This window comes from Pinus tabuliformis, chromosome 5_2, assembly GCF_031772625.1.
Source record: "Pinus tabuliformis cultivar Carrire ecotype Pingquan chromosome 5_2, CPIR1, whole genome shotgun sequence".
Lineage (NCBI taxonomy): Eukaryota > Viridiplantae > Streptophyta > Pinopsida > Pinales > Pinaceae > Pinus > Pinus tabuliformis.
Window position 1 is genome coordinate 327,131,330 of NC_142306.1, and position 25,280 is coordinate 327,156,609.

The window sequence follows — 25,280 nt, forward strand, 5'->3', positions numbered from 1 at the left end:
AATTGCTAGTATTGTTTGTTTTGCTACATATAACTCACGATGATCAAATACATTTATATATGTGATGTTATTTTGTATCGGTTCTCCACATTTGAGTCCTTGATTGAACAATTATCAAGGACAATAGTATTTGGTATTGCCTTTGATGTTCATTTTTTTTGACATCCACTACATCATATATATCAGTGCTTTCTTCATATTTATGTGTCAATGTGTTTATGTCGTGTTATTGTTGCTTTATATGTTTAAAAATAAAATAAAAAAATGAATATATTTTGCATTTTTTAATGTCTGTTGATGTTTGCCGACTTTTTCGCCAATGTTGCCCAAAAGATGTTTTCAGGACCCTCGTCAATATTTTGTTGATGTTAATGTTTTCAACACTAGCCAAAATAGTGATAAGCCAAGTGAAGGGAAGATCCTAAAAATCATTCTTTGAAAGTTTACCAAGATTACTAGTAGGCATTTACTTGCACAAGCATATGATGATCTCTCCTCATGTTGGAGAGTGAATTGTTGAAAATTTATGCAAGTGTGGTAGAATACAATTCTCGGCCAGGTAATTACAGCATAATGATTTTCAACCAATATTGTATGTCACAGCCATCATTGAATAATTACACTTCACAAAATCTCAACAATAAATGTAGCGGAAACAGTAAAGATCATAGAAAGACAGTGATGCACAAAAGAGACAATATTTTTACCCTCACAAACCCAACCTTGAGAGAAAACCCGACAACTTTTCTTAGGAGAAATTATTCTTTAGCAAATTTTACAAATCAGCAGTATCTAGAAATATGTGCCAATATACAAGTCCAAACACCGACCAAACCTATTCAAATCCAACAACTAGCCAATGTTGTTTAAAAAACCAATCAAAAGTCAACTTTGGCCAAAGTTTCAGCCTACGATCAACAGCGATCAACAACCTACGGTCTGCAGTCAAACCCTCAGTCAACATTGTACAGATTGCGATCAAATCTGAGGTTAAATAGCTTGGTCAACGCCCAATCAAACTCGATCAAATAGAGGTCAAATCAACACGATCGATGCCCAATCAAACACGGTCAAACAGAGGTCAAATTTGCTTAGTCAAAACCAACGCTCTGTTTTTTCTATCCTAGATTAATGCTTAGACGATGATAATAATGAAAAAGATCCCAAGATAGGCAATGATTTTGATGATATGTACGTATTTGTTATAGCAAGATTTTTTTGGATGCTAGAGGCCATCTAGACCCTGTTTGTTGATGTATTTTCAGTTCAGAGATGGACTGCACTCGATGTTATTTTGGTTATGTGCACCCTTACATGCTATATAAATAGGGGTTGTGGTTGATAAAGATTATAACTACTAAATGATTGATGTTATATGGTTTAATTCATGTTTTTATGCTTTTTATAATGAATTCTTCATTCTATGTGCTTTTGTTGACATATATACATCAAAATATATAAAATATATATTATATAAAATCCGCTCCCTAACCAGAAGCTTCTAAAAATTGTCGCTCTCCACTCTCGCTTCCGCTTTTGCTCCTGCTTCCAAGAAACCTTGGTCAAAACAATCAAACTTGTCCTCCTCCACACATGTGTTTGTCCGAGAGAGAGAAGGGAATGATGAAGAGAGAGAAGAACTTTTCTCTTGCTTGGTGGAGAAAATGAGACATCACACACCCTCTATTTATACTTTCCAAATGAGGTGAAATAGCCCAATGAACCCAAGGGACACACCCCTTCATAGGTTGGGCCAACTTGACTTTCTTGAGCCGACTTGTCACTTAAAAAATTATTTTTCTCATAATTCTTCTAAGCTAACATGAAAACCATTTAGCCTTTAGCCATACAAAAATACCTCCTAATGCTACTAAAAAATCAACAATCCTACTTAGCAAGGGGTGTGTTCTACTTAGCTAAAAAATAGATTTCCCCTTAGCTGAAATTTCTCCTCCACAAGGAAAATTCATGAGCTTGCTATGTTGAATTAGTGTCTCCTCACATGAACATCTATAAATATAAATCACTACATCCCAAAGCAGGGAATGTGAGTAAAGTGGGCCATATTAATGCTTATAGGGTGATAATAATGACAAAGATCCCAAGATAGGTAGTGATTTTGATGACATGAAGGTATTTGTTGTAGCATGACTTTTTTGGATGCTAGAGGCCATCTAGAGCCTGTTTGTTGATGTATTTTCGGTTCAGAGATGGATTGCACTCGAAGCTATTTTGGTTATGTGTACCCTTACATGTTATATAAAGGAGAACTTGTAATTTGTGGACCTGTGGTTGATGAAGATTATAAGTACTAGATGATTGATGTTATATGGTTTAATCCATTTTTATGCTTTTTATAATGAATTCGTCATTCTATATGCTTTCATTGACATATATGCATCAAAATATTTATTATATAAAATTTGCACTAGACCCAGAAGCTTCTGAAAATTGTCGCTCCTCGCTCCAACTAGCAAACTTGGTCAAAACAATCAAAATCGTCCTCCTCCATGCATGCGGTTGTCCGAGAGAGATAAGGGAATGATGAAGAGACAGAAGAACTTTGCTCTTGCTTGGTGGAGAAAATGAGGCATCACACACCCTTTATTTATACTCTCCAAATGAGGTGAAATAACGCAAGGGACACACCCCTTCATAGGTTGGGCTGACTTGACTTTCCTAAGCCGACATATCACTTCAAAAATTAAATTTTTCATAATTCTTCTAAGCTAACATGAAAACTATTTAGCCATATGCAAATACCTCCCAATGCTACAAAAAAATCAACAATCCCACTTAGCAAGGAAGGTATTCTCCTTAGCTGAAAAATAGATTTCCCCTTAGCTGAAATTTCTCCTCCACAAGAGAAATTCATGAGCTTGATATGTCGATGTAGTGTCTCCTCACATGCACATCTATAGATATAGATCACTCCATCGTAGAGCAGGCAATATGAGTAATGCAGGCCATATTAATGCTTAGGGGATTATAATAACGACAAAGATCCCAAGATAGGCAATGATTTTGATGATATGTAGTTATTTTTTGTAGCATGATTTTTTTGGATGCTAGAGGCCATATAGAGATTGTTTGTTGATGTATTTTTGGTTCAGAGATGGATTGCACTCGATGCTATTTTGGTTATGTGCACTGTTACATGCTATATAAATGAGTACTTGTAATCTGTGGACTTGTGGTTGATGAAAATTATAACTACTAGATGATTGATGTTTTATGGTTTAATCCATGTTTTTATGCTATTTATAATCAATTCTTCATTCTACATGCTCTTGTTGACATATATGCATCAAAATTTATAAAATATTATATAAATTCACTCCCAACCCACAAGATTCCGAAAATTTCCACTCTCGCTTCCACTTCTATTCCCGCTTCCAAGCAAACCTTGGTCAAAACAGTCAAACTCGTCCTCTTTCTCCACACATGCAACTGTCCAAAAGAGATAAGGGAATGATGAAAAGAGAAAATGAGACATCACACACCCTTTATTTATACTTTCCAAATGAGGTGAAATAAGCCCAGGGACACACCCCTTCATAGGTTGGGCCAACTTGTCTTTCCTGAGCCGACTTGTCACTTCAAAAATTAAAATTTTCAAAATTCTTCTAAGCTGACATGAAAACTATTTAGCCATACGATAATACCTCTCAATGCTACAGATAAAATCAATAATCCCACTTAGCAAGGGAGGTATTCTCCTTAACTGAAAAATAGATTTCCCCTTGGCTAAAATTTCTCCTCCAGAGTCCACAAGAAAAATTCATGAGCTTGCTATGTTGATGTAGTGTCTCCTCACATGCACATCTATAGATATAGATCACTCCATCCTAGAGCAAGCAATGTGAGTAACGCTAGCCATTTAACCTTATTCAAATCAGCATGGCTTCTTAGGTAAATGTATCCATCTCCCCTAGTCAAATCAGTGTTACTCAACCAAATCAGCATGGCTTCTGAGGAGAAGGTTTGTCCCTAGGCCATTGACCCTTGGCCAAATCAGCATGGCCTCTTAGGTGAATGCATCGTTCTTCCCTGGTCAAATTAGCATGACCCTACAGCTTACAAATCAGCATGGCTCTAATGGAAGAATGTAGCAAAAGAAAACACATTTGTGCAGAATATATATAAATTTTATGTATTATTGAATGAATGAATTGATGAGTACATGCCTTCATGACGATGTGCCTAAATAGGATTTGACTAGTCACGAATGTTTTAAATGGTCATGTCTTTTCAATTCATAATTTTTTTATTAATGTTTATTTAATAATTAATTAATTATTTTATTTATCTATTTATTTATTCATAACATTGCCACCCCCTTAGAGATGCTTTGTCCTCAAAGAAGGGGTAATGTTGGGTGTTGTCGAAACTTTTTTGTTTCCCATGAAGAATCTTCTTCTAGAAGTTTTTTTCCATTTAATGAGGTATTGTCTAATAGTTTTTTAACATAATACTTTTTCCCTAGTAGCAAGAATACCTTATGGTTCTAAAATGATTTTTCCTTTCTTATCAACTACAGGTATTTCTGTTTGAACTAATTGATTCTACCCTAGAATTTTCTTAAGAGACGATACATGGAACACATTATGAATCCGATAGTTATGCAGTAATTTCAACCCATAAGCCACTTCATTGATTTTTTTTATTATTTGAAAAGGTCCATAAAATTTTGGAGCCAACTTGTTCTTTCCTTGTTGCTTCAGAGATAATTGCTTCTAGGGTTGAAGTCTTACAAATCCCCATTCACCTTCTTCGAATTCTCTCTCTGAGTGGTGTTGATCTGCTTGTTCCATCCAATTACTCATTGTTAAATTTTCTTTCAATATTTTAATGATTTTTTTATTTTCTTCCAATTGATTCTTCACTACTTGAACCTTGGAGTCACTTAATGTGAAGTCCTTCGTTCGTAACCATATAAAACTTTACAGGAGTTATTTTAGCTAACGTATGGTAGGAGCAGTTGCACCACCATTCGGCGAAATGTAACCATTGAGACCATTTATTTTGTGTATAAAAATCTTAGGTCCTATAACCCCTCCAATTTTAGATTGTTTTGCAAATCATTGTTTAATACCCACAACCCATTTCAATATAGCTGATATATACAAACATAAATATGCATTCACATAAAACACTGCTAGGCTACAACTACATTTGCCTTTAACTTTTTAGCAGATAAAATAAACAACACAAGCACACACATAAATTTTGTCACACTAATTTTTAGTCAATCGTTGACCCTAGAAAAACCCACAATGCGAATGCATGCAGTGGACGGTGCAAACTATGCACCGTGCAACAGATTTTTGGCAGAGGTCGAATGGCTCTAATGGCTCTGATACCACTATAGCAGAAGAAAACACAATTGTGTAAAATATATATATATATATATATATATATATATATATATATATTATTGAATGAATGAATTGATGAGCACATGCCTTCATGATGGCGTGCCTAAATAGGCATTAACTGGCCACGAAAGTTTTGAATGGTCATGTCTTTCCCATTCATAGCTTAATCTTTTTATTGATGTTTATTTATTAATTAATTACGTATTTTACTTATTATTTTATTTATTTATTTATTCATAACAAATAATGTTTGCCCTAAATTGCAGTTGCCCTAGGCCATTCACCCATAGCCAAATTAGCATGGCTCCATGGGTAAATGTATCAATATCCCCTAGTCAAATCGGCATGGCTATATGGGAGAAAGTTCTCCCCAATCCTGCAAGCATCAACACTCAGAGCCATTCACCCTTAGCCAAATCAGCATGGCCCAATGGGTGAATGTATCATTCTCCCCTAGTCAAATCAGCATGACCCCATGGGAGAATGTCTGCCCTATTCTGCAAGCTACAGAAACATCAACGCCCCCTCTCAATGAGGGAGACATTTTGCATCACGCCAAGCTTGTCTTTGAAGTATACAAACTTTGCTCTAGACAGAGGCTCGGTGAGAACGTCTGCAATCTACTCATCTGTGGATATGTACTAGAGCTTCACTACTCCCTTATGCACCATGTCCAACTCTACCATGTAGATACCTCAACACATGTTTTGCCACATGCCTCACTAGACCCATCAACATAGTTGCTCATTGGTCACCCTGGCTGGGTGCTCCCTCTTACACTAAAGTAGATCTTCCTTTGGCAATCTTCGTTGCTCCCTTTGTCATGAGAGAAAATCCTCCAGTGATTGTTGCTCCCTCTTTCACTAAAGCACACCTTGTTGTCTGACATGGTCCCCTCATAGAAGGCACACTGCTCCTATACACCTCCCATCTCTGAGCATCTAGTCTGACAATCTCAACCTATGACATCCTCTTGGAAAGTTGCTCCTTCCACTCTACCTGAGTGTCTACTCCCTCTGAACTGGAAGCTCTTCAGGTCATCTAGCATGGCCCTTAACATCGTAATAATCTATACAGTCCTTCCTTTCGAACACCAATCACTCCTACTGAGCCTATGCTCGAGCCCTTAGGCCATACAAGAACCTGACTAGTGAGAACAAAAGTTTCCTCATAGTCCACTCCCTCTCTCTGCTAGAACACTCTTGCCACAAACCTTGCTTGGTACTTTTTAATGCTGCCATCTGCTGCATGAATCATCGTCTTGGCAGCCTCCACAATATACCTATTCTTTCTTTCTGCAAACCCAATTCAGGAGGTCATGGAAAAGGAAAAATCATAACCAATCAATCACTTTCTAATATCCAAAGCATACAAAATAAAATGACAAGAGGCTGACCAAAAACTTAAAAGAGAAAAAAATATGATTGGAGGTACTTATCTCTTGATCAAGGAAGAAATTGCTAAGTGTTGTAGGGAACTGTCAACTCCCTCTTGATCCTTGCCTCCTTGTAGAAAATCATTGAAGTCCTTGGAAGTATATTCTCCTCCATTATCCGACCTCAAAACCTTGATCTTCTTCCCTATCAAGTTTTCTACTTGAGCCCTGAACTCCTAGATTTTGTTTAATACCTCATCCTTGGCCTTCATAAAAAAAAATGTCTTTAAATTCATTAGCACTCTTAGCATTCAATATACAATCTTCAAAACCATCATCTTCCCGCCTTGGCATCCATTCAAGTTTGATATCATTTTGATGAGGTTCTCCTCTACTAGACATCCGTTTTTTGGGCTAGAATTAGCACATTGGGTTTCTAATGTTGTCTCTCCAACAGGCTGCTTATCTGCCTGCTCAATTAGATCTGTTCCTCTGAGATTGTCAAGATCATGACAAAGATCATCATCAAACTGATCAATTTCCTGTAGCTTTCCATCTTTAGTGAGGGTTTCATCCCAATGACCAATAATGACACCTTGTTCAAATTTGGGCATAAATTTGGATTGTAAGAAATGCCATCAGCTTTATACAATTCACTTCCAGTTTCAGGAATAAACAAAACATCAAAATTTGATCTGAAAAGTTTATCATTGTGTTGTTCATCAGTGACACTATTCTTAGGGCACAAAATGTAGCCATGCATCACATGTGATCTATTAATAGGGTCAGGAGGAAACAGCTCATTTTCCAAGCAAACATTCTTGGTAGAATATTCACTTTTGCTGGTAGCACCATCCTGCTCAAATTCTAGCGAAAAACCTCATTGGACTGATTTTCATGGATACGGTCATCACTGGAACATAGGTGTATATTTGTCATCAATCTCGACAGCCTCAAGTTTCCTTTCTTGTCTTGGAATTTTAGCATCATCATCTTCAATGTGACCAGCCATGCAGTCCTCTTCAAACACCCAGCACAAATCTTTCTCTGGTCAACACTGGTGACTGAATACTGGTTTCTTAGGCTGACTTCAACAGTTGTTCTTTCAACAAAGCTCTGATACCATGTTGAAAATCTATGCAAGTGCAATAGGATACAATTTTATACCAGGTAATCACTTCATAATGATTTTCAACCAGTGTAATGTCACTGTTATCATTGAATAATTACACTTCAAAAAATCTCAACAGTAAATGTAGCGGAAACAGTAAAGATCATAGAAAGACAGCCATGCACAAAAGAGACAATATTTTATCCTGGGAAACCCAACCATGGGAAAAAACCTAGCAACTTTTCTTTAGAGAACTTATTCTTCAGCAAGATTTACAAATCAGCAATTTGTCTAGAAATCTGTGCCAATTTACAAATCCAAATACCAGTCAAACCTGGTCGACTCAAGCAGATAGTCAATGCTGGTCAAAAGTGAACTGTGGTCAAAGTTTTGGCATGCATTCAAGTTTGTCCCTGCAGCCAGCAGACTGTGGTAAACAGTCTGCAGTCAAACACTCAGTCAATGTTGTACGTACTGCAATCAAACTGAGGTTAAACAGCTCGATCAACGCCCAATCAAACTCAGTCAAACAGAGGTCAAATCAGCTCGATCAATGCCGAGTCAAGCATGGTCAAACAGACATCAAATTTGCTCAGTCATAACAGTCAAACTCATCATCCTTCTCCACAGGTGCAGCTGTTGAAGATAGATAAGGGAATGATGAAGAGCGAGAAGAATTTTCAATTTTGCTCTGGATTGGTGGAAAAAAATGAGACATCACAACCTTTATTTATACTTGTCGAATGCGGTGAAATAACCCAAGGGACACACCCCTGCATAAGCTGGGCCAACTTGTCACTTCAAAAAATAATTTTTTCATAATTCTTCTTGGCTGACTTCAAAACAATTTACCATACAGGAATCCCTCCTGATGCTACACAAAAATCAACATGGCACTAACCAAGGAAAATCTTAAGAAACCATCATTATATTACAGCTGTAGAAACCTCGGCTCATTTTTCTGATTCTCAAAATATCATCTATGAATAATTGGTTAGAATTCTGTAAATATTTTAAAATGTTCTAGGGATTTATATATTTATAGCAAAAATTAGGTTTGCTTCATGTAAATTAAATTAGTCGCATAGCAGTTAGGGTGATATTCATATTTAAATGGGGAATCTTGTTAGACCAGAATAGGAGAAAATAGATAAATGATGAATATTAAACATGAAAATTCTTTTAGGCCAAAACTAAGGATTTTATGTCAAATCTTGCTGTTACTTAAAGGAAATGCTGCTGTAATTCAATCGATATAATGTATCAATGTTAGTTTATATTGATTCTAATGTTTATGCACAATTCTTGATATCAATGATCAATGATTAACTGCTGGGGACAAAATGTATAGGATTGGAACAAGCATAGATTGACAAAGCTGATAAATTATCCCAAAGCCATCCAAAGTAAAATCTACAACAGATGTTTAAGGCTTTGCAATAAAGTATTTTTCTGCAAAAAGAACAGATTTATGATTAATGTATTTTCTCACCCTAAACTTTTGGCAAGAAACCAGAAAACCAAGTATTCTGCTAAGAACCATAATCAAAACACTGAAGCATGAGCATAGATCAAAAAGAAAACATCACAGCAAAAATAACTTTTTAAACAAGAAAACATCACAGCAAAAATAACTTTTTAAACAAGTAGTGTATCATACCAGCATGGGTCCAGTAGCAGCTTCATTATGCCCATCAAATTCAGAGAGAACATCAAAAGCATGAAGCTTCCAATCCAATGTCGGTGTTACCACCACAGACTCCAGACATACATTACCATGAACCTGCAAATCAATTCAATATGACACCGACATAGATTAAGAGTCATATCAAACAATGCAATATTATTCAAAGAAGCTTTCAAGAGGCCAAATAGACAATCCATCAATGCATTTCTCTATACTCGGAAAAATAAATCTTCTGGAGTATCATATTCTTCTATCACTTTAGACAGATAGATATAGAAGTTTCATTGAAGTTTTGATGAAATTCACAAAATGAAAATATCCATAACTTCTCAAGCTTGGAAACCTTCTGTACCATTATAGGCATGAAAGACATATTTTTGCTTGCTTATCTGTTCGTCTCATGTAATAGCCACTCTCTATACTGGTTATATGTTTCCCAATAGGTCACATTCATTCTCTGTACTTGTTTGTACTTAATCCTGTGTATAATATGTTAAAACTTAAAAGATTCATTAGATGGCAAAGATTAAACCACAATTTCCTCAATTGCAATTTATACAGTTGCCAAACAAAAAAACCGCTTACTACAGAGTAACTTTCAAGTGTGTTTTATGAAAGTTTATGGGTGTTCATTGGAAAACAAATTTGATCAGTCTTCAGCAGCACAATCTTTGAGAGCACGATGATTGCAGCGTTTTGGGGGGTAGCATGATCATTATCTTTGGGAACAGGGTCTTCAGGGGCACAGCTTCTGAAGATTTCCCGTAAAAATGTTTTTACTTTTTGTACATCTGAAAATTAAGGGCATAATCATTTTTTTCCTTTCTTTGCCATAAATACCTTTGAACTAAACTCCATCAAGTGCTCTATCTCAAATCTACCATCTAGGCTCCTTCACGTCAGACTTCATGCCTTAAGTCATCACAACATCATCCTTGTCGTCAATGCTCGTTGCATCCTCCCCATCTTCAATCTTCGTTGAATCCTTCCTATTGTTTGGAAGGATAATAAGTTCCAACATAAAAATGGAGTCATAGTAGCAAATAAGTCACTGCAGAATGGCATTACTTTGCCACTTCAATGTGGCAACCTCCCAAATACAAGACAACATTACTCAGCATACCTCCAATTACATAAATGATATTTATATAGATGGAGTTAGGAAGTCATAGGTACTGTTACCTCCCAAACCTGCACTTCCAAGTGGCAAAGCTCCAAAACACAAATACAACTGCAAGGGAACTCAGAGTGGCTACCCACTGTCACCACAGTAGCTCTCTCTCTCACTTTAGGCCGCCTCTCCTCCAGCATGAGAGGAGTATCCCTAGATAAGGAGTATCCATCAACTTTAGAATGTAGTGAAAGGTGAGCTGCTAAGACCGGTGCCAATTCAAAGGTGATTGAATCAAGGAATACAAATAAAGAGGGTTTGAATTTATATGGAGAAAATGTAGTCGAGCCATAAACAGATGTGTCTTGATTAGTATAAGTAGATCCTTTAGGTTAATGAGATCAAATGAGGACCTGTTGTCGCCCAAATTGTACACGTGAATGCGACAACGCTCAGCACAGGGTCTGTCACTTGACCCTCTATCCATTTAAGCTGTCCCCCTAAAGCAAGCTAGGGGGGGCAGTCCCTATGGATGAAATGATAAATTTGGGATACACAACTGAATGGCCTAGCAACTTGGTCAAAATAATTGGAAATTTTAATTATTTAGCACAACTTGGTTAGATTTATCGGAATTAATCAATTAAAGACCAATGCCTTAGGAGTCAATTTACTTGCACAATATAGATTAATTTCCAGGTTACCAGATGAACAGTCTCTACTAGGATGAAAACTATCCTATATGGGACGCGACACCTAGAACTAAGTGAAATGCAAACTCTTGGTTAATTTTAGATTAAATGCATATTCTAAGTGAATCCTTTCTCTCAATTGTTTCGAAGTTAGTCTCAAATGTAGGTTGTGGAGAGAAACCAGGGGAAGAAGGCTATGGTCTTATTATTGATACCTACCCTGGGGTTCTAAACACCAAAATGCCTCCAGCGTTGCAAGGACTGTGACCCTGACGAATACAAGGTCACCGTGTTAACCACAAGTGAGGATCTAAACTTCGCAAGTTGGGTGAGAAATGTGGTCCTATGTTAAATTTCAAATTGCTTTATGTTGTTTCAATTACTTTAGCTCAAATCAATTTTTCAATCAACAATTTTCCATCAATAAATAATATTTCCAATCATCAACAATAATTGAAGATAGAAAGTAAATGCGTTGACAAAGAAGACAATCAACAAGAGACACCAGATTTTCAGTCAATAACCATGGAAAAACCCACTATCGGGAAAACCCTTTGTAATTATTTTTCTATTAGATTGTCATAAAATGTTCAGCAGAGAGTACAATGAGCCAACACAAAATCATCTAGCAAAATTAACCCAACAACATTCAAAAATATGTTCCCAGCATCAATCCAGATCAGAGACAACTTTTCTTGTCTGTGGTCAACTATGGTCAACTGCAATCAAATGTCAATTTCTAACCCTGGAGCCCAACCGCACAGAGGAATAGGTGTGTGTGGTTTAGAGCTTCCAACCGCACGAATGAGTCTGCGTACTTGTAGTTATAGCCGAAAGTTGTCTATGTCAAGCCTGGGCTCGAAAACCAAAACCCTAACACACACGTGAGCTTTGACCCTGCAATCCCGGACCTATACGAACCAATTTCCTCGACTGAGCCTCAGATCTGTGCGAACCAATCAATGAAGAAGAGAAGAAGAAGATGCTTGGTGATGTCCAAATGAGCTTGAGGTCACTTGTATTTATAGACTTCCAAGGGTGTCCATTTTCCTGTTAGGGTCGACCTGATCAAATGTGACATTGTGGGCTTCAATTCAAAAATGCACTTTCCCTTGTCCAAATTAAGCGCTTCAATAGTCAAAATTAGTCCTCTCGAAAAGAGGAATTCAGTCCCATGGTTGGAATTTGTCACTGAGTTGCCAAATTAACACTCCCTCTCATCTAGGGAGAAATTCCAACTGCATCATGCAATAATCATATGTATCCTTTCATCAGATCATGTCCCATCTCTGACTCAACTCTATCTACTGAAACATTCTCAAATCTAAAAAAAGAAAAATCATCGAGGAGCTAAAGCTACCACCCTCTCAGACAATGAGAAAGAACTTGTTGGATACTCTAACTTCATGTCTATGACAGTGGGGAAGGTCTTATTAGACACACTCACCCCAGGTATATGACGGTGGGGAAGATCCTATTGGACACTCTCACCCCAAGTCATCTCATCGAGCAATAGGAGAGATATAACTTACCAAGCAAGGATCACAACTATCCCATGATGTAATCAATGGGCGAGATATTACTTGCTATAAAAGGAAAGGATCACATCCATCATATTGCTTGTCGATCTTCCCAACAATGACCTTCAGAGTCATGTGGTAGAACACCTGCATCATAATCAGCGTGGGTGAGATACCCAACTTACCAAAGGTAAGGATCGTACACCCCCAAACTCTCTCTCAACTCGTTGGCCAAACGAGGAGCGGTAATCCCAAAGCCCTACTTGTGGATATGATGCCAACTATGGTATACATTGCATAGACCAAGATAGGGGAGCATCATCTCTGACCCTATGGGTAACAAATAGGGGTGATGCCCTATTGTTCAGAGATCCCTCAAACCCAGGATCCCTCCATCTCAACTCCTCACCCTAACAGCTCAAACAAGGGGGAAGAGTTGGCTCAATGTCCTCGATCAGCGATGCCCCTTATCAAGAGGGGTCACATTTGTCAGTCCAAGTTGCTCTCTGAAGACCAAGAACTTCCCTTTTGGCAAAGCCTTGGTAAGAATATCTGCAATTTGCTCATCTATCGATATGTGGTGGAGTCTAACAGCTCCTCTTTGCGCCATGTCTCAAATGAAATGATATCGGATCTCTATGTGCTTGGATTTGTCATGAAATATGGGATTCTCTACTAGACGAATCCCAATCTTGTTGTCGCAATATATCACTGTAGTGTCTAGGACCTGCTCAAATAACTCTCCAAAGAGCTTTTTCAACCAAACTGCTGCTGACTCGATGGTACTCAATGTTATGGACTTATGCTTCTTGCTCATCCAAGATATCATGGCAGATCTTAAGCTAAAGCAACATCCAGACGTACTCTTCTTGTCGACAACATTTACTTCCCAGTGAACATCGATATATCCATGAAGTCGAACATATCTGATAGAATATGTCAAGCCAAGGATGATATCCCATGCGAATATCTCAAAATGTCTCTGGCAACAATCCAATGTTCATGGAGAGGCTCGGTCATGAATTGACTCAACGTGTTCATTGCTAAGTCACCTTACATGGGGATTCAGGATTCGACAGATACGGGGATTCGATTGTCAGATATGGATAGGTTGACCCCCCGGAATAGGACACGTTTGGATATGTTATATATTATTTTATCAAAAAAATATATATATATATATATATATATTAAAAATTAGATATTTCTTACACAAATTCTCATTCATGATACAAATTCATTGATTTCAAACATAAATCTTCATCTAGATGTAAGTTTTACAAAGTAACATTATGCATACAAATACAATTGTGACATAAATGATAAATCATAATACATATTCAATTCATCAATGATCCAATAGGAGAAAGACAAGATAGTAGGATAAAGATATTGTAGTTTTCTCATTAAGTCATCAAAATCAAAATGTGTTACATAGCTAGTGCAATGCCAATGGAAAATGTAAATCGCAAATACAAAACAACTACAAGTCTACAAGCCTAAGTCTACATCTTTGACTTTCCCTTCAACCACTCATCCCTCTGCCTGTATATAGGACGAAGGTTGGTGTGCACATACACCATTGTCTCTGCCTTGGACCACTCAAGCCTGCTCTTCTTGACACTATACAAATTCCCATATGTGCTCCAATTCCTCTCGCAACAAGAGGATGAAGTCACCTGAGAGGGGAGCCTCATGGCTAACTGCTGTAGAGGAGGGCTTGTTGCCCCATGATTCGCCCACAAAGAATAGGGCTTCTTAGCCCCCCTGTCTCTAAGTTGATCATATCCTGCAAATCGACCAAGTGTCAGTGGAAAACTTTGCAAAGGCATCCTCCACCTCATCAAGGGATGCTCTATCCTGAAAAACCCGCCTGAACGCATCTTTCCTCCCCTATGAGATTTCACCATCCATGTGAGGAGGGAATTTGTGGGAAGGTCCACCATTCAGCCACTCATGGTTGTAGTATTTTGGGTTCAATGAGTGAGCTAAACAATGTAAAGGTGTGCAATTCTTGTCCCATCGGCTGACAAGAATAACCTGTATGGTGGTGAAGAAGGCCTCTCATGATGCCTCATACTCGGGGCACTCACTCTGTAAAATAATGCTTCTCACAGACTCAATCATGGAATCCCATCCCTCATAAACCACTCCTAGGATGGGTTGGTCTGTCTCTACAAATCAAAGCAAAGAAATGATAGGGTCCATGATCTTAATAAGTAGATCTACCCTCTCCCACCAAGAATCATCTAACATTGTGTCCTTCCCTCTTCTAGAGGCTACTTGATTCGTCCTTCTCCAAAAAGACCAAAACTCTGAAATAACCATGGCCCCAAGAGCGCTTTTGACCTCCCTCAACTTCTTCAACATGATGAATGAAGAGGCAAACCGTGTATCTGCAATCTTCAACAATGATATATTGTTGTACTCCTTGTAGATAGTGAGGGCATTTATATGATTTTGTAAAAAGTTACGGATATGTCGTGCATCCTCAATAATGTTACCAATCCAAAGAACATCAGAAGCAATTGATTTCAATGCTAAGTTCAATGAATGGACAATGCAAGATGTCCAAAACACTTGTGGATATTTAGCTTCCACAATCATGCCAGCAGCCTTGCACACATGTGCATTATCTGTAATGATTTGCACACAAGAATCAACACCTACATCTTCAATAACTTTAATAAACAACTCACCCATATATTGTGCATCCTTGTATTGTCCAAGTGCATCCACTGATTTCAAGAAAATTGGACCATTCAAGAAAGACACCATAAAGTTGATGAGTGGATGTCGTGTTGGATCTGCCCATCCATCAGAAACAATGCTAACCCCAGAAGTTGGCCATGATGCTTTAATAGCCTCAAGCATTTTTTCCACCTCTTTTTTTTGCCTTCGTCAACAATGTGGTTCTAAGCTTCTTTGACCCAGGAGGCACATACCCTGATGGAGCCCCTTGAGTTAGAGCTTGGCACATCTCAATAAACAGAGGTGAGTGTGCAACATTAACGGATATGAAGTTTTGATAGAAAAAAAGGCAATGGTGAGATCAAGCTCTTCCTGTTTCTCCTTCTGAAAAGCTTGTCCATTGAACCAAGTGAAATTGCCTTTCTTTTTGTTGCTTGTCCCCCACCAGAACTCTCAAATGGAAATTTGTTGTTGCTTTTCCTCAAGAATGGAAGGGCGTCATCATTCTTGGTTTTTTTAGATTTTGCAACCACATTTGCCATACCAAGATTGGACTCTCTTTCCATTTCTTTCCTCTTTGGCAGAGGCACCTTTGTACAAGCTTCAATTCCACAACTTGGTAAATCCAACAAATGACCTTTCACACGGAAATATGTGCTCGTGAAAGTAGTGTGGCAATAACTACATTTTCAACTCACATTGCCTCCTCCCTTCACCTTGCTACCTGGCCCTTGCTCTCTTGTGACATATTTCCACAAGGGATATGTGTTATCTTGAGGAGGAAGTCTTCCCTCAACATTTGAAGTTGTTGTTGCAGCCCCACTTGCAATTGAGGAAACACTTGCAGCAAACCCTGATGAAATTGGGAGAGGAAGGGCATCTCCAATGGGGACATTCTTCCCCTTTGTTAAAATTGGCAACTAGGGCTAAACTCCATGTGGGTCACCTCATTTATGGCAACTGATATTTTTCATAGATTCCTCTTGTCGAGAGGTGTATGATTGATTTAAATATCATCTGCTTCCGACAAGTATTTATGGAGATATGAATTTATTTGTATCTACTTGACAAATTGTCAAGGTCGGCCAGCAGTGAAATGTGTGGCACACATGCCCAGTGAATCATATAAATACAAGAGAGATTGATTCATTTTCTCATCATCTCATCTCACTCATTCTTCTCTCTCTCTCCTTAACTTTGGGTTATACAAGGAGCAGCTCACACGTGGGAAGGAGGACGCATTAGGGCAAGGAGGACGCAAAAGCTGCTGAAGGTCTCTTTGACCTGCGTTGACCAAGAGTTGACTCATCAAGGGTGTGGTTTTGGTGTGGCTGCCTCTCCTAGGCAGGCCGCAGATTTTGGCACAAAAATCAAGGCAATCCGTCCACAGGTTTGACCAGCGTTGACTACCCTAGTTTTGGGCAGCAGGTTGAATTCAGTCAACAGCAGTTTGACTATGTTTTGGGGTTATTCAAGGGTTGTTTCTTCAGGTTGTTCGAGGGCTAGTTGACCAGAAATTGACCAAGCATATTGGAGGTCAATTTCAACTCGTTTGACCCAATTTGACTTTGCTGATCTAGGGTTTGCTACTGCTGAAATAAAATTACAAAATTCTGATTTTGTAATATTCCTCTCTGTTGAACTATTGAAGATAAAAGAAGATTTGATCAAAGGGTTTCCCCGCATTGGGGTTTGTCCCTGGCTAGCCGCCACATCTTGTGTCTCTTATCTTGGCTTGTTTTTTGTTGATCGTTTAATGTTCTATCTGCACTTTTCTTAATGTATATGTGATTGCTAATCTGTGGCTAATAAGAAGAAAAGAAGTAAACTGCACTAAGCATAGAACATACCATAATGTAGCATGGTATCAGAGCCGAGGTGAAGACAAAGCCCAAGCAAGAGCAATCAGCCCAAAGAGAAGGTTGGCAAGGCTATCCTAAAAACTTCATGGAGTGCTCAACACTCTTCCCCGCCGAAGACAAGCTCCGTGAGAAGTCTGACTATCACGGATGGAAGATGTCTCTCGATCTGACTTTAGAAGATCAGGAAGTGTTGGACCATGTGAGAGGCAATGTTGTTGCGCCTCCATCAAATGCATCCGCTGCTACCAAAATCAAGTGGTCCAAGGGAGAAGTCAAAGCAAGGAAGATCATCCGGGACTCTGTCGACAAGCTCCTCGTGGCCTATGTTTCCGAGTTGACAACCTCCAAGGAAATCTACCATAGACTGGTGAGTTTATTTAAAGTTAATGATGCAAATCAAGTTCTGTTCCTTAGAAATAAGCTGAAGGAAATTAAGAAGGGCAAAGATGAGAGTATGCAAGCATATTTCTTAAGGATCACCGAGATCAAAAATGATCTCCTATCTATTGGGGAAGTAGTTCCTGACAGGGAAATGACTATCACAACTCTTGGAGGACTGCCACCTGAATGGTATATATTCAGGACTACTCTTCTCAACAATAAGGTCATCCCGGGATTTGAGGAATTGATGGCTAGATGTATTCAAGAAGAGACAAGGATGGAAGAGCAAGAAATGCCCGCACTTAAAGGCCATCCCTCTGCCTTTTCTTCTCATGCTAAAAGAAGAAACAATTCTGGGGCTAAATCCAAAGGAAAGGCTAGACCAAACGGTGGAAGAAAAGGTCAATGTTACAATTGAACAAAATGGGCCACTATGCGAGGGAGTGCCCTGATAAAATGGACTCACACCATGATGATGACCAAAATCACTCTCAAAGCAATCAAAGGAATGGCAGGTCCAATGGCAGAGGTAAAAGAAATGTCGGAAATCAAGGAAGAGGACAACCCTTCAAGAAGGCAAGATACTCCAGGTATGAATCTAATGTTGTTAACAATATGCAAGATGAATATTGTCTACCAGCGGCCCTCTCTACTACTGCTCCCCCGAACTCGCTGGGAAATTGGCTTATTCATAGTGGTGCCTCAACGCACTTCACTGGTTACAAAGAAGCTCTCTCCAATCTGATAGAAAATGAGAGCAACCTAGAAATTGTTCTTGGGGACAATGCAAAATATCCTGTGAAAGGCGTAGGGAATGTCACTCTTCAATTGAATCAGGGTAATACAATTCATTTGTAAGAAGTCCTATATGTACTTGATCTCAAAAAGAACCTGGTGTTTGTTTCGGCAATGGAGGACAAAGGCTACAAGGTAACCTTCATCGATGGCAAGGTACATGTATGGAAAAAGAATTTTAAGGAAGCTTTCACTGTTGGGTTTCGAGTCGATTCATTATATCAAGTTGCAGGAAGTTCGTTGGGTGTCATGTCTTGTGACACATCACCTCAGTCCGAACTACAGCATCAGAGGTTTGCTCACCTTCATTATAAAGCTCTACCCAGTACAAGAAAAATAGTGACAGGGATCCCTGAGTTCTGAGCAGAGCAAGAGGGTGTATGTCCTGGATGTGCCGAAGGAAAGCTCAAAAAGGGACCATTCCCCTCAAGCCAAAGCAAGACCTCCGATATATTGCAGTTGGTTCACTCAGGCATTTCTGGTATGATGCCTGTGAACTCTTTGGGAGGATATTTATATTACCTCACTTTTACAGATGATTATTCTCGCAAGACTTGGATATACTTCTTGAAAAAGAAGGATGAAGTGTTCACTTGGTTTCGTCACTTCAAAGCCTTGATCGAGAATCAAACCGAAAAGAAGATCAAGATCTTAAGGACTAATAATGGGACTAAGTATGAATCCAATGAGTTCCATGACTTTTGCAAAGAGGCTGGCATTAAGAGGGAGACTACAACACGATATACTCCTTAGCAGAATGGTGTGGCGGAAAGGAAGAATCATATGATTGTGGAAGTTGTCTGTGCTATGCTTCACGAACAAAGACTTTCGAAGTTTCTATGGGCCGAAGCTGCAAATACCGTCGCATATGTGCAAAATCAATGCCCTCATCAAGTATTGGGCTCCAAGACTCCCGAAGAGATGTTCATTGGTAAGAAACCTAACGTATCTCATTTTATAATTTTTGAACGTCTAGTATATTTTCATGTGCCGAAAGAGTATATTTTTGATCGTTTAATGTTCTATATGCACTTTACTTAATGTATATGTGATTGCTAATCTGTGGCTAATAAGAAGAAAAGAAGTAAATTGCTCTAAGCATAGAACACACCATAATTTAACACCCTCCCTTTGCCCCTTCCCTACTGCCCTTGAGTGAGCCATGAATGCTGTAAAAAAATAAACAAAAAATGCACAAATTTGTAAAATAAATGCACATGCAAACTGCCTTAATAAAAATGCAAAAAAAATAGAGAGAAAATGCACTTACCTGTTGCTTGAATCTCCTTGAAACACTCACACACCCTTTGCTCCTTGCTCCCAAACACCCACAACAAACTAAACAAGTCAATGTGAAAATAGAATGGCAACAACTGCCTTTATAACACCACGTGGGTTGCTAAATTCCAGATTCGAATCTGAAAATCAGTACACATCGTGTTCGATTGAGACACGATCCGAATTCGATCGTGTCCCGATCGGACACATTCGGAATGACACAAATCCGATGGAATCGTGTCCGATTTGCCCAATTCAGGACACGACGAGCCTGGGGGACGAATCTGGTTTCATAGGTTCACTGCATAGCATATGTCCAAACAGTTGTTCACTAAGAACATCAGAGCCCCAATCCACTGTCTATACTCGGATGGATTCACCAAATCGGGTTTTGCAACTTTTCCACATAACTTCTTGAAATTCATTTCCATCGGTGTGCACAAGGACTTACATTTTGTCATTCCAAATCTCTCCATCAGCTTCACGATACATTTTCCTTGTGAAAGGAAAATCTCACTGGGCCCTTGCCACACCTTAAGGCCTAGAAAGTAGTGCATGAGTCCAAGGTCCTTCATCTCGATTTCAGAGGCTAACTCTCTTTTTACACTAATACAATAAGAGACTCACTACCTGTCAAGAATAGATCATCAACATATAAAACGAAAATCAACCGCATACGTTGGACTACCTTGAAGTAGAGGTTGGGATCAGCATTGCCTCTTGTGAATCCCATCTTCACCAAATAATTGTCTATGCAGGCGTACCATGCTTTGGGGGCTTGCTTCAAACCATACAATGCCTTCTTCAACCTGCAAACATGTGTCTTTCGGTCCTCTACTTCAAATCCCTGTGGTTGCTCAACGTACACTTCTTCTTGTAACATGCCATGAAGAAATGTTTTCTTCACGTCCATATGATGAAGGGTCTAGCTTTGATTTGTGGCAAGAGAAACTATTGAACGAATGGTTGTATATCAAGCCACAGGTGCAAATATATCGTCATAATCTTCTCCCTCTTTCTGGGAGAATCCTCGGGCCACGAACCTTGCCTTATATTTCTCAATGCTTCCATCAACTCCATGTTTGATCTTGAATAGCCATTTTGAACTCACCACATTTTTTCCCTTCGATCTCGGCACAACATCCCATACGTCATTCTTCATAATTGATTCATATTCTTCGGCCATAGCATCCTTCCAAATTTGTTCTTTCACAGATTCTTCAAACATGGGAGGTTCAGCTCGAATCATAGTGCTCATAACTATAACATATCATTGGTACCTGCATGCCTTCTTGCTTTCTCTAAATGATCTTCAAATGGGAACGTGTCTCTTGTCATCCTGTAACGTGTCACGAATCCAAAGCTGCCTCTTCTCAATGGGATCATCAACAATGGCTCTCTCAGATTCAAGCACGGAAGGACCATCTAAAGCATCCATATCATCATTCTTCTTCTCAGGGGGAGGAAGAAGAGGAAGGTCCCTTTCTTTCCCAAGTGCAGCATCTTCATCAAACGTTACATCCCCACTAATTTCAACCTTCCTTTAACCATGAAAATATATTCTAAATGCTTTAGAATTTTAATAATATCCAACAAACTTGCCTTATCTTCCCGTGGCTTCCAGCTTGTTTCTTTTGTCCTTCGGCACATGGAAATATACGAGGCAGCCAAAGATACGGAGATGGCCAACATTAGGCTTGACACCTGTGAACTCTTCTTCGGAGGACCTGTTGTCCAATGCTTGATGAGGCACCCTCTTTTGAACATATATGGTAGCATTTGATGCTTCTCCCCAAAGGAACTTCAACAACTTTTGATCATGGAGCATGGCACGAGCGGCTTCTACAATAGACCTATTCTTTCTTTCAGCTACTCCATTTTGTTCAAGATTATAGGGCACAATCGTCTATTTCTTGATACCTTCCTTCTTGCAAAAATTGATGAACTCATTCAAAATGTACTCTCCACCATTGTCAGACCTGAAGATCTTGATTTTCTTCCCTATTTGATTTTCGACCAAAGATTTGAACTCCTTGAACATTTCAAAGGCTTCATCCTTGTGCTTCAAATAATATATCCACGTCTTTCTTGAGAAGTCGTCAATAAAGGTGATGTAGTAGAGATGACCACCAATATAATGTACGGGCATTGAACCACATATGTCAGAATGAATGAGTTGGAGGATGTTTTTTGTCTTGTTGTCGCTAGAGGGAAATGGTACCCTTGTCTTCATTCCACTCGCACAACTTGGACATACTCCATAATGTTGGGCTTGAACATCAGGAATGCCAAAGACCAATTTCTTCAATTTTGGAAGAGCATCATAATTTATATGGGCCAATCTTCGATGCCATAGCTTGCTTTGATGATTAGTGTCATGGACCAATTCTACAAGAGTTCTACCAGGGACTCTATAGAGTCCTTCAAATCTCGATCCCAATGTAAATGCATCTCTCATAGGGGATCCAACAGGCCAAGTAAGAACCTTTCCCTTGATCAAGGCAACCCTCATCCCTTTGTCTTCCAAAGAAGATATTGATACCAAATTCTTCTTCAATCTTGGCACATACATCACACCATGGAGCAAAACAAATTCCCCGGATCCAAATGAAATTTGACAAACCCAAAGCCTTTAATGGGATGAGTGGAGTTGTCTACAAGAATAATTTTCAAATTTGACTCCCTCTCTACAAAATTAGAGAGAAATCCTGATACCCAAAGAAATGATGAGTGGCCTCACTATCAACCAACCAAATATCCCACGAATCCGGAGGAGAGGAACTAGTGAAAGCAGAAATAAGAATATATTCAGATTGATTCGCAGCATTACTTTCATACTTGGAATATATTGACTTCTTTTGAGGACGGTGGTTCTTCACGATCACTTGGGGTATCTCTTCTTCTTCTATCATCTCTTCCATTACGATCATTCCTTCAATCATCTCTTCTTATTTGATTATTAACCCTGTTATTGTTGCTTCTAATGTCGTAGCGAGGACCATTGTTCTTCTCAGGGCAATTTCGAGCATAGTGGCCTTTCATATGACAATTGTAACACTCAATGTGCAACGATTTCTTGACTCTTCCATTCCTTCTATTTGAATTTTGAGGAGGAGGCTTTCTTGAACTTGATGGACCTCCTTTTCCTTTCTTCTTCTTGTCATGAGTGACGAATGCAGCGGGCTCTCCCTCTTCGTGCTTTTGTATCTTCCCCCTTGAGACCATCTTTGATTCTTCTTAAGTGAGCTTTCAAACAATATCATCAAATGACAGAAAACTGTTGTTATCGCTTATAGTGGTAATGAAGGTTTCCCAAATAGGAGGAAGAGCTCTATGGGTTACAACCACCAATTCCCTGTCAGGCACAATTTGTTGAAACTTGTAACTAGGTTCGGTCTTCACAATGACATATTTAATGTTGATTTCATGTATTTAGTGAAAAGAAAAATAAATGTATTATTATTGTTCTTGAGGCATCGGTTTCATGCTCAAGGGAAATTTATTTTAGGTCAAGCTCCCATCAAGAGCTTCTAGGATTTGTCATTGAGTCTATAAAAGTCAAAAGTGTTGATTTTTTAGTAGCTTGGGAGGTACTCCAAGCCCTAGGGTTCTGGGATTGGAGGACACTGCGCCACAAGAGTCACTTGTCGGCTTGGAACCCAAGGTAGGGATTTTGCACCCATCAGGATTTGGGCCAAAACCATGAGCACAGTTCGACATGTGATGGATGAGGATGATAGCTCTCGGCGAGACGAATCTAACGCAACAAGAATCATCCAATTCTGAGTGGTAAAAACAGAGATATGAATTTTTGAAGTTAATGGTTGGGTTTGCACATGAGGAGTCTAGGTCGGCTTGGTGTTAAGAAGACATATGACAGTTGTTCAAGCCCTATTATGACATTTTAAGGAGCCCTCCTTATGTGTATATATACGAGGTGGAGTGGAGGACATTTCCTCATCAATTTTTGCAACACAAACACAAGAGAACAGCACGTTGGAGAGGAGGACATTCTTTGTTTTAGCCGCAACAAAGAGGGACAAAACAGCATAGGCATTGAAGGTTGTTTCAGGGTCATTCTTAGAAGGTCGAAGTGCTGGAAGGAGGGCCGAGGTACCTACCTAGAGGGTCGAGGCAAATAAGGTTAGTTTCAAGGTTCTTTTGGGTTTATGTGTGGGCTGGAAACTCTATTTAGAAGGGGTCGTAAGCTACAGCAAGGTTGTGTGGTAGGCCGTAGGCCATAGCACCACAGCAAGGTGATAGTGTGGGTTGTTTTTGGGTTGTATTGTTTCCTAATCTTCAACGTGGAGGCAAAGGATTCACACTAGGGTAGGCCACAGCATTTAAGGGTTGTTTGGGTGACTGTTTGAGGGTTGTTGCAGCAGTCTAAGGTGCCCTAACCAATCACTATCACAACAGCAGTAAAGCAGACTTGGAGCAGCAGTTTGTGTCGTGTGTTGGGTCAAAGTTTTGACCAGTTTGGATCAGTTTATTGAGCAGCCCGTGGGAGCCAAGTTGGAGGCTTGATTGGGTGATTGAGAGCCTTCATTAGAGCAGATCTTGCAGTGATTGGATTGGGTGCCACTGGTCTAGTGGAGGGCAGTGTGTTGGCTACCCAAAGTAGCCCTAGACAAGATATCTTGACGTGACGAAGAGAGCTGAAGGTTGGGTGAAGTTTGGTGCCGAATGTGCAACACTTTGATGGACAAAGGTGACTGCTAGCCTGGCAGATTGGAGCTCGGGAATTGGCCAACCTAGAGAGCAGATTGGATCAACCCGTGTACATGCAACAGAAGTGACTTGCAGCAGTGTTAGGTGGCAGCCCTCCTGGAGTCTCGATGTGTTGTCCTTTGAAGGACTAAGGGGCAGCTAGTGAGCAGTACGATGCAAAGGACCGGCAAGACAAGATACGACATAGAAGTTGCAGCAAAGTTTGTCATTGTATCTTGTATACCATAGACTATTGTATTATTTATATTTGGTTTAATATAACGAAGAATGTGTTGTACATTATTGTACAATTTTGTTAAAAATTGTGTATACTTGTGCATATGTGATTTATAGATTTAGATTTTTCCGTTGTACAAAGTAGTTCTGGTTGAGATTCTTGGTTTGGTAGCGTCAGTGATTCTAAGACTCTAACCTAGACCCAAGATCGTGGAAATTCAACATGGTATCAAAGTGTGTCTGAGCTACTTTGGAAGTTAATGAATCAGAGTTGTGCACAGCAAAGTACAGCTTAAGAGGGAGTTGGTCACATTAAAGGTGACAATGTCGAAGTTGCAGGCTGGTATCTGGTATGAGGACAGGTTGGAGGTGTTGTCCAACTATAGTCCATGGAAGGAAAGGATCAAGTTGATCTTGCAGGTCAACAGGATATGGGAGTTCACCGAGAAAGC

At 39.2% G+C, this 25,280-nt stretch overlaps 1 protein-coding gene across 1 annotated transcript in view; it reads right to left on the reverse strand.

Moving 5' to 3' along the window:
- The window catches only part of CTEXP (kinase family with ARM repeat domain-containing protein), a 341,359-nt gene that overhangs the window by 237,252 nt on the left and 78,827 nt on the right, over positions 1-25,280 (reverse strand). Inside the window, exon 5 of the mRNA XM_089436322.1 lies at positions 9,525-9,647. Coding sequence (XP_089292448.1) covers positions 9,525-9,647 — 123 coding nt within the window. The remainder of the gene's footprint in view (positions 1-9,524; positions 9,648-25,280) is intronic.